General features: G+C 31.9%; 1 protein-coding gene and 1 pseudogene across 2 annotated transcripts; one reads left to right on the top strand and one right to left on the bottom strand.

Moving 5' to 3' along the window:
• Positions 1 to 2775: 2775 nt before the first annotated feature.
• Positions 2776 to 3129, top strand: BDBG_17150 (uncharacterized protein; the record flags this gene model as incomplete). The annotated part of the gene is made up of 2 exons (XM_031724934.1): positions 2776 to 2808; positions 2935 to 3129. 2 exons carry the CDS (start codon positions 2776 to 2778, stop codon positions 3127 to 3129), a joined length of 228 nt encoding a protein of 75 aa, XP_031578613.1.
• Positions 3130 to 10204: 7075 nt separating this feature from the next.
• Positions 10205 to 10285, bottom strand: BDBG_17149 (annotated as a pseudogene). Its single transcript has one exon. The product of its transcript is annotated as a tRNA-OTHER (tRNA).

The following is a 10285-nucleotide window of genomic DNA, read 5'->3' as shown; positions in this document are numbered from 1 at the left end:
TCTCACACTCAAATATAGCAAGATCATTCTCTGAAGTGCAAGGGAACTCTTACTCTTGCAGATGATATCAAATATCAGTTATCAGATAATCTTATGCATCAGAGATTCTTCACTCAGTGAATCTCTTTCAATCTTCAGATTATATAATCATCAATATATTGTGTAGAAGCTTCTGTGTCTGCTAACACTTTTACAGCTATCTCTTAATTCTTACTCAAGTGCCTTCTATACATTAACATTTCAGGCCTCAAGGCATTGAGATGAGTGTTCACTTCATCATTCTCACTCACATCTCATTCAGAAGCCTGCTTCTTCTTTACATTCACAGAATTCAGAGAGTCATCTAACACAGATATCTCTTTCACTTTGAAGGCTTTTCATAGAATATCAGTGAGTGTCTCTGAGCTCACTGATTCTGCTAGTTTTTTGACTACACACACTGAGTGCAATCTTTTGCATCATGATTTTGATGTCTGCAGTTGAAGCAAGCTCAATGCTTACAACATCAAGGTTTTCACTCAGGGAATCTCTTTTTCAGAGAATTCAGTGCTTTAGCAATGACATTCAGATCTAGATTCATTACATCCAGGTGTGTAACTTGTGTCATAGAAGTCTGATTACTCATTCTCTACTAAGGCATACTTGATTGCAGTATTTTCTGTTATAATTGACTTACTTGTTTCTGTATAATAAGAATGTTGTATGCTTCTTTCATCATGCCTGACTAGACTGACCGTGTGACCGTGTCTGGGACCAGGACCAAACTTTACAGTTGTCATGTTGCCTAAAAGCATTACTTCTGGTCATGGTTTGTGTTCATCACATTAATTTCAAATCATGTTATTTTAAATATTAAAGATCTCAGATTCACTTTTCAAATAAAAATCTAGTTCTGAATAAAGAATATGTTTGAATTCTTAGTCACATTTTCATTCTGATCTCATTATTGAGAATGGCATTAAATGAGATCATGAAATCACTTCTCACTTATATAATATTATAACATAGTGCTCATTTGTTGAAAATTCAATAGAGAGTATTATCAAATATCATTACTTTTCTAAACACAGATCATAATTCATATAATTTTAATTATGAAAAAAACATAAAATACAAAAAAAAATAAAAAATAAAAAACAAAATAAACACAAGAAAAAATCACATTAAAAAAAAAAAAAAAAGAAAAGAAAAAGAAAAAAATAAAAAATAAAAACAAAAAAAATCAAGGTCACAGAACTGCAGTACTCTCAAAATACTCACTTCTCAGAGTCTTTACAATGTTCATCATCAACTGTGTATTTCTCACAGTGAGAGTAATACAGTCACAATGAGTTATTATCTTAATATTACCTAATAAATAATCAGTATATATCTGTATAAATGTGAATAATTAGAAAATATACACTTAAAAAGTGTGGTCAGGGTGAACTCTGCTATCACTTGAATAACATTAAGAGCAGAATGCTGGAATTGATGATTTCTCTCATTGATTTCACAGACAAGGCACATGAAGATGATCTTGGAAAATATAAGATCTCTCAACTTCTGATAAAAACAGATCTCACAGAGAGACTCTATTTTTATAATATTAGAGACTGAGTATTATCAAAAAGCATTACTTTCATGCAATACATATATACTTACTGCAGTGATTCACTCTCTGTATACATGACTGAGAGTTGCAGCTTTCTCACGCTGTACAGCTCTCTCTGAGATGCTGTCATTAGTTTGCAACTCATGCAGTCTCTCAGTTCAGCATGTACTGTGTATATGCAGCTCTGTGTGCTGAGACTGTGTTGATCATTATGATCTGGCGTGGTACTTACTTTTCACAAGTCATGTTTTATTTGAGAGAGAGAGAGAAAGACATGACTGTTGTTTTATTAAGAGAAGAATGAATAATTAGTATTATTGAATTAATTTGATTCATCTGTATTTAAAATTTGATTAGTTTATACTCTTCAATTTGAGGGTTTCTATGAGTGTTTTAATAGTTTTCATACCAGCTTAAACTTAGTGATGAGTTGAAGAAGAAGAGAAAAGAGAGAAGAAAGAAATGAGAATAACTTATCTTTATAATATGAAAACAGAGAATTACTGCAATCATTCTCTCTAGTAACAAAGATCTGTTTTCTGCATGTATTTCTGATATAGATTATATGATAAATGTATATAAAGAATATCAATAGTGCATGTATTGAATGAAGATAATATTGCTATATAACACTGTAGTCATTTCTGTACATCTCTGAAAGCTGTTAATAGTTTCTTTGTCTCTTTATATTTAGTAAGTTAATAATATATTCTGATGCACTCTCTCTTCTGTCATCATTATCATTATCATTATCATCATCATTATCACCATCATCATCACCATCATCATCATTATTATCATCATCATTATTATATCATTGCCTGCCTTCACTCTCTTCTCAATACTCATCAAAATCAATCATGTTATTTCTCTTCAAATATTCTGTGGTTCTGCGGACCATCAAGGCGCGTGAGTGCTGTCACAGATTGAAGAAAGAGAAGAAGAAGGTGTTTAAGCACAGAGAGATAGATTGCAAGATATGTTATAATGTCTTGAAAAGACTCTGTAAGAGAGTAGAATGATAATGATTTTAAGTAATACTTCTGATAGATTTAGACTGAACTAAGTATAGAAATAATACAGATAACACCGCCTGTGAGAGATTGAAAAAGAAGATAGTGAAGAGTCTCATACAGCAGTGATAAGATCAGGAGAAGTTCTGAGAATGATTTGAGACTAAGATGAAGAGAGAGAGAGAGAAGAAGAGTGTTACTGTAAATAAGTAATAGCAGAAGAAGATTGAGAAGATATTGAAGCAGAAGATAAAGAAGTCAAAACTGATAAGTTTTTTATTGAGAGATAACAATTTTTGATAATACTTCTGTTCTCTAATTGATTAGCAGGAGCTGACAGAGAAGGAGGGAATTGAGGCCTTATTCAGGTCTCAAATGCGCTCCATGATCCAGGACATTGAGAAGGCAGCCCTGCTCTCTGAGCATGTCAATCTGCTTACTGCTGAGATGGAACCTGAGACAGCAGACCAGAAAATGCAGAATTTTGAGATGCAGATTGACCTGGCTGAGAAGAAGCAGTGAGAACCCTTCTCTGAGAAGGCAGTGAAGAGAGATTTTGAGATAATTATCATCTCAGATAAGAAGAAGAAGAAGAAGAAGAAGAAGAAGAAGAAGAAGAATGAGAAGTGAATTATGAAGAATGATAAGAAGAATGAGAAAGAGAAGAAGTAGATTTTTTTCTTTTTATATTAGTTAGTTATAAGTTTAAGTTTTTAATTATTAATAATTAAAATTGATTTTGAGTTTTTAAAAATTATTGTACAAGTTGTAATCAAGTCAGGAATGATATATATATATATATATATTTAACTATCATGATTCACAAATCACTATAATGTATAAGTATCAACATTTTTTCAACATTGATATTTATAATATTAATATATTTTTAATAATATTATCTGATAATACAATTTAATAACACTCTCTTTTATAATATTAATATATTTCAAGAAATATAACAGAGATTAATCAAGATTGTTTATTTACTTTTATATATCAATGATATTCAATCTGAGTTAGTACTAAAATTATAACTAAGCTAAGAAACAAGATTATTTTCTCTTATATTAATTCTTCTTACACACATCAGTGATCAGTTATTGAAAATAAATTGTTATCTTTCTTAAATTATTATCATATCTTCTGAATTCACTTCTTTCACTTCTTTTACTTCTATTGAAGATTCACAAACTCTTTAAGAAATCACTGTGAATCACAAAGTCTATATTATTTACAATTCAACACAGAATGCTCTCTTTCAATTATAATGAATGATTACTTCATTCTTCACATCTGATTTCAGGTCATGAAATTTATGAAAAACTCAACATAAATATCAAGATGAACTATGAAATAATTATCAACAGATTATATTGCAGATTACTGAAGAGTTATCTCTTTACTGCAATCACTGCAACTTCATTCAGAAACATTCATTATAAACTGATTATAACTCTGAAGAAATTTTCTGACATCTGAAGTCATCAGAATGCAGATAATAAAAGAAAAATAATCAGAAAATTACTACTGAGCTGATAAGTTACTCTATCAGATAATAATTTTTGATAATACTAACTTTCTAATTTAAAGAAAATCATGTAAAAATGACTCTGTATCAGTACTCTGATTTCATAACTCTCATCTGATAACTTCTGTGAATAATTACTTTGTATATGTATATCTCTGAATCTTTCTCTTTAATTAATTGAAAACCCCGAATTCTGAACACTTCTTCAAATGCTTAATTCAAATCTTCATATTTCACATCAATTCTGTCTTCAGTTCAATCTTGAGATACACTACAAAGTTAATATGTAATATCTAGAATCAGAGTTGAAGAATCATTGAAGAGTATCTCTCACAGTGAATGCATAAACTAGTATAAATAATCTTACATTTATAAGAGTTACATGTTATTACATTGATGAGAACTGAACTTATCAAGAGACATTAATTGAATTTGAATCATTGATCAGTAGTTATACTGAGGATTATATGACAGAGGTATTAATGACTGTGATTAAAAATGACTATTGAGATATTAGTCTCAGTCTTCTTACAATTACAACTGATAATGCTGTGAATAACTACACTATGATGAAGAGCTTGAAGTAAAAATTGACTTTACATTTCTGAAATGATAAACAAGGTCATATTCTCTGTATTACTCATGTGATTCAACTTGTGATGCAAACACTGATAAAGAATCTTAATATCAAGATAAAGAATAATGAGATGACTGATTCTTGAAATGAGAATAAGATGAAAGTGATTACTCAAGTAACTTTTACATTCACTTTGTAAAAGATAATGTTTTTTAATAACACTTTTTGATATTACTTTTTGATAACACTTTTTAGTAATGCTACTGTTAATTTTGAATAGATTGACTAATAATTTAAATATCATAGATTTGAAACATTGCTAATGTGATTTGTACCTCTTCTAAATAACAATAATAATTTCATGATATTCAATAAATAAATAAATCAGTCACATCACTGAATATGATACAGAATGTTAGAACACAGTGAAGTTCAACATATAAGATGACTGTTCAGACTCTTTGATTGTGTCAGATGATTGATCATTGAGTGCAACACTCTGATTGAGAAAAGATTCAGATATTGAAACTTTTGAATATGAAGTGAACTCAGTTGAAATATGTGATTGATTTACTGTTTCAGTTTTATAAGATAATAAAGACAGTCTCAATCACTTGTACATCAATGCTGCAGTTAGTCTGGTGAGTGTATAACAGTTTATTTACTCATCTTGAGAAGTAGTTGAATCACTTAAAAAGAAATTCAGTCTGAGATGATGCTATAGTGCAGGCTATTATTACTGCAAGAGATAAACTGGTATATTACTACAGCAAAATAGAACAATCTTTTGCAGAGCACTATGCTATAGCAGCTCTACTAGATCTCTTCTGTTAAGTTAATATCTACACTTCTCAAGATTGAATAGAGGAGAAATGAGACTCATATGTCAAATTAGTCTGAGACTACTACAATGCCAACTATCAGAGATTTGAATGAGCAGATGTTTAAGATGTGAAGACAGTGGAATACAATTCTCTAGTAAGTAATGATCTTTGATAACACTTCATATTATATAGAATTATAATACTAACTTTGAAACAGAACTTGCATACATTGATTGCAACTGAAAATCAGGCAAAACTACATGCTTATAAAACTGAATTTGACTGCTATCTTCAAGATGATCTGATGAATTTACACACTAAATCAATTCTAGAGTTATGAAAAATTGTTAAGAGTATATATTCAACTGTTACACTGATAGTGTGTGATATTCTGATAATTTCATTGACAGAGGTGAGAATGAAGTGAAAGTTCAACTCAAGTTAAGATATTTATCACTATTGCTGAGAACAATTATAAGAAGAAACAATCAAGAAACTCATGATTGTAAAACATGAAATTATCAGACAGTTTAATACCTCTGATCACAGTATATCAGAGAAGTGTAGTTTTCATGAGAAAGTGAAGAATAAACTTGCACAAGAATGTATTTAGTTGTTTCATGAGCATTATCAATAATTGTTACCAAATTCTGATTATATAAGTAATCACTGAATGAACTGAATGAGACTGATTTTGATCTTCAGTCTCAGTCCCATTCTGATTTTGAAAGAATGATCATCTTTCACAGTTTATCCTGGAAAATTACTCTCATTTCACTGTTCTTGAATTAAATCTGGTCATTTTTCACATCATTTCTCTCAGAAATGGTCCATTTTCAGATTTTTTTGAGGCTTGGTCCTGGTGAGACTCACGCCAAGAAATGTATGAGACCAGACCAAATGGGACCAAATGTGAAATTCATGGTCCCGCCGGCCAGTCTATGCCTGACTGTGAGGTTAAGCATTTTCATTTCACTCTCAACTCAGATATAAGATCATGAATGAAGATCTGTAAATAGAAAGATGTTAAAAGCTCTTCATTCAACACAAGATAGTGTAAGCTGAAGTGTGTGAAGTATAATGTAAGATCACTCACTTATCTACACTCAGTGAAGTGTTTATAACACTTGTCTCATGTGTTCACTTTCTCAAAGTTGTGTAAGATTCATTTGAAAAACTCATTTCATGTTCATGAGAATGAATATTACTCTGAGTCTGTGAGATTCATCTTTTCATCAGTTATTCATAATGACTTTGCTTTTTCATGTAGAAATGCAGCAGATCTTAAGACTTGTTGAAATTTCATTGACTATCTGTCTGTGAGTTCATGTTCAATCTGATAATATGATCACATCTGACTTAGCCAGCTGATTGCAGCATCATTTTTTCAGTCATCATTGAAGCTTGATGACTTCAGCAGATCTCTCAGCTTGATATATTTCATGCTCAGATTCTCATCCTGCATAGTGATCTTCAATGATATGTATGCTTCTGAAGAGGTTATGAACAATCATAATAAAACCTTCAGATTTGATATAGTTATCTGTCTGTATAAATATTCAATCTTCTGCTGCAGGCCTAAGATCTGGTTTTCTCTATTTTTATTGATGATGATGATTGCGTCAGCGAAGCTCTTCATAGTGAATACTTGATTCACAGTAAATGCCAATTGTTGTTTGACTTTCACCTCAGCCTGCCACTGCATATGCAAGGTCTTGATCTCATTTAGAATTCTCATACATGTACAGAGCTTTGATTCCAGTTCAGCAGTCTCAGCTGCTTTTCTTACTGCTTCAAGTAAACTCTCTGAGAGGTTCTGCATACCTTTCAGTTCAGATAGCAGAGAAGGGTGTTATTATTATTATTATTCTTCAATTATAGATGTATGCAGTCAGAGACTATGACATCTACCTGAGAACTTTTAGTTCTCAGGGTTTTTCCTATATCTGTAAAGTTAACTATTATACATTCATCAATTTCAGATATGTAAAATCAGAAAATTCCAGCTCAGAATACAAAAACTGTTTACAAATTGCAGTGTTTTAACATCATCTCATACTTTGAAATCATTTGACAATATCATGACAAAGGAAAAGAGAACACAGTCTTAAAGATAGACATATTAAATAGATAGACAGAAAGAAATTAAAAGGAAAAGATAAGATAAAGAAAGACTGTAATAAAATAAATTATTAAAAGATAGTATATAGCTGTTTTAACAGACTATATCTGGTTGATTTCCTCCTCTTCATATTCAGATAATTCTGAATTTAGTCATTTTCTTGTAACTGCTTGAGTTTCTGATAGAAAGTCTATTAAGTATTTAATTCCTGTCTCAGTTGAGAATAAGAATCTCATATTTAATTGATTTAAATCATACTTCTCTTTCAATCTGGCTCTGAGACTATTGTATAATGCACAGTACATTACAATATGCTCAGAATTCTCATTTGTATTGCAGAATGAGCATTCTATTAAGTCAAATCTATCATCAAATCTTTGTATATAAGATTTGAAATAGTCATGTTCTAGTTTCAGCTGTATTATAGATGAGAATATTTTCTTTTTACATTTAATTGAACAGGATTTCCACTTGAGTTTTGTTTCAAATCTTGAATAATGTATACTCTTCTTTTATTTCTGTCAGCTTTCATTTCACTTGTTTAAACAAGATTCTTTTATTTTTCTCTTTATAAAAGATCAGAACACAATTTTTTGAATAGATCTGCTTAATTCTGCACTCTTTTTTGCAGCTGAATCAGTCAATTCATTGTCATGAATATTCATATGAGCAGGAACTTAGTGTAGATAAATTATCAGCTTTGATATTCTTCTCTTTTGAATTTTCAAAATAGAGTTTAAGATCAGTTTAAGATTCATTTGATCATTATGAATCTGACTATTTCTAAGTCTCTTTAAAGCAGCTTGACTATCAGAGAATATTCATATCTCTTTTAAACAATTTCCTCTTTTATAAGATTTTATTTCAATGAGTTTGAAAGCTTTCACTATTACAAATAGTTCAGTATCAAAGACTTCACATTCAGAGCCTAGATTTCAGAAGTCTGAGATAAAATTAATATTATCTTCAGTATAAGCAATGTCTGCACCTAATCTATTCAAGTTCTCACTTTTTGAGTCATCTGAATAAATCAGAATAGAGTCTTTTATATTAATTGTAGAAATTCTCTTCAAATACTGTTTATATTCTTTCTCTTTTGATAGTTCACTTATTTATAAGTCTATAAGAGATTCAAGCTTTTCTCTTCAGAGAGATAACTTCTTATGATCAACTTTTTCAATATTTAAAGAAGAAAATTAATTTTTAATCAGAGAGCATAGTCTGTACAGTTAAGAAGACATTTTCTTTGAAGAATTATTTTCATTTCAATCAAGAAATCTATTTCAATTCAGTTCATTTCCAGAGTTAATTGATGAAAATGAAGAAGAGACTCTTTCTCTGATTATATGATTTGAGCTCATCTTTACAACTCTCAGAGCATAGTTTATACAGGCCTTTTCAAATCTAATAGCAGAAGAAGAAATTGAAGCTTCAATTTTCATTACTTTAATAGAAGATGATTTGAATGCTTTCAGAATTCTTCTCAAGACTCTGTTTTGCAGACTTTGAAAGAGTTCAGTGAAATTCTCTTGATTATTTCATCAAACTTGAACTTCATAATCAGCTACTGATGTAATACAGGCTATATATAACTGTCTCATAGTCTGGAAGAATAGACCTCTCTCTGTATTTGATAGTCTGATTATGTTATTCAATAGTCTTTCTATCTTGACAGTTCTTTGTTGAATATGATATTTAAAATTCAACTTGGAGTTTAATCATACTTCTAATCACTTGACATTTACACTGGGTTTAATCTCTCTATTTAAAAGAGTTAGAGATAGTTCTTTCTCATTGAATCTTGAAAAGAAGTGAATTAACTCAGTTTTATTCATATCAAATTGAATTTGATTGATATCTGCTCTAACAAAGACTATGGGCGCTAGCCACCCGCAGGATGCATCTTAAGCTAATTACATTTAATCCTCTATAATTAACTGACCACCGCGTCTGTCCTCTCAGGCCAGCCACTAATTTCCAGGGGTGTTAGTTAGTGGCTGCCACCGCCCACTTGGTGGCGTACACACCAAGCTTCCGGTTGCTGATCTCGGCCTCATTAGATGCCCATAGGCCTATCAATCAGCCGTCATGGCCTCGCCCTGTGTTAGGGACTAATCATAGGCTTGATGACTGCAGTCCTCCCTGCCAGTATTAGGGGTTGGCAGTGAGCTTGCAGGCTCTAGCCTATCAGGGTGCCCTGTCTAGGGCCTAGATGCGCGTCTAGGCCTGCTAGTCGGGTGGTTTTCAAAATCATTCCCTGTATTTGGGGGGGAGCTAGGCTCCGATGGCGGTCCTAGTTTTAGGGACTTGCTTAAGTAGTGTATAACCACTACATTAGGCTTGGCTCTATATTGTTAGAACCTTGACGGGTGCACAGTAGGATAGTGGGACATTGGCACCCCATGCCGGCCCTGGTGGGTGTTCGCAGGATCTCGCTTAACTAGTGGCTTGGCTTGCAGTAGAGAGTTCTACCCCGCACCAAGCCTTACTAATTAGGCTCAGCCCCTATTACATGGGGGCTTTCATGGGTAAGAAGTGGCAGGTGCCAGCGGTGGGATTCGAACCCACGCACCCCTAATGTGTGCGGCCTTGGTTACCAGTCTTACCAACTGGGCCACGCTGGC

The sequence above is a fragment of the Blastomyces gilchristii genome, assembly GCF_000003855.2.
Source record: "Blastomyces gilchristii SLH14081 genomic scaffold supercont1.9, whole genome shotgun sequence".
NCBI classification, from domain to species: Eukaryota; Fungi; Ascomycota; class Eurotiomycetes; order Onygenales; family Ajellomycetaceae; genus Blastomyces; species Blastomyces gilchristii.
The sequence above is the reverse complement of the archived record's forward strand: the minus strand, read 5'-3'. Positions and strand labels throughout refer to the sequence as shown.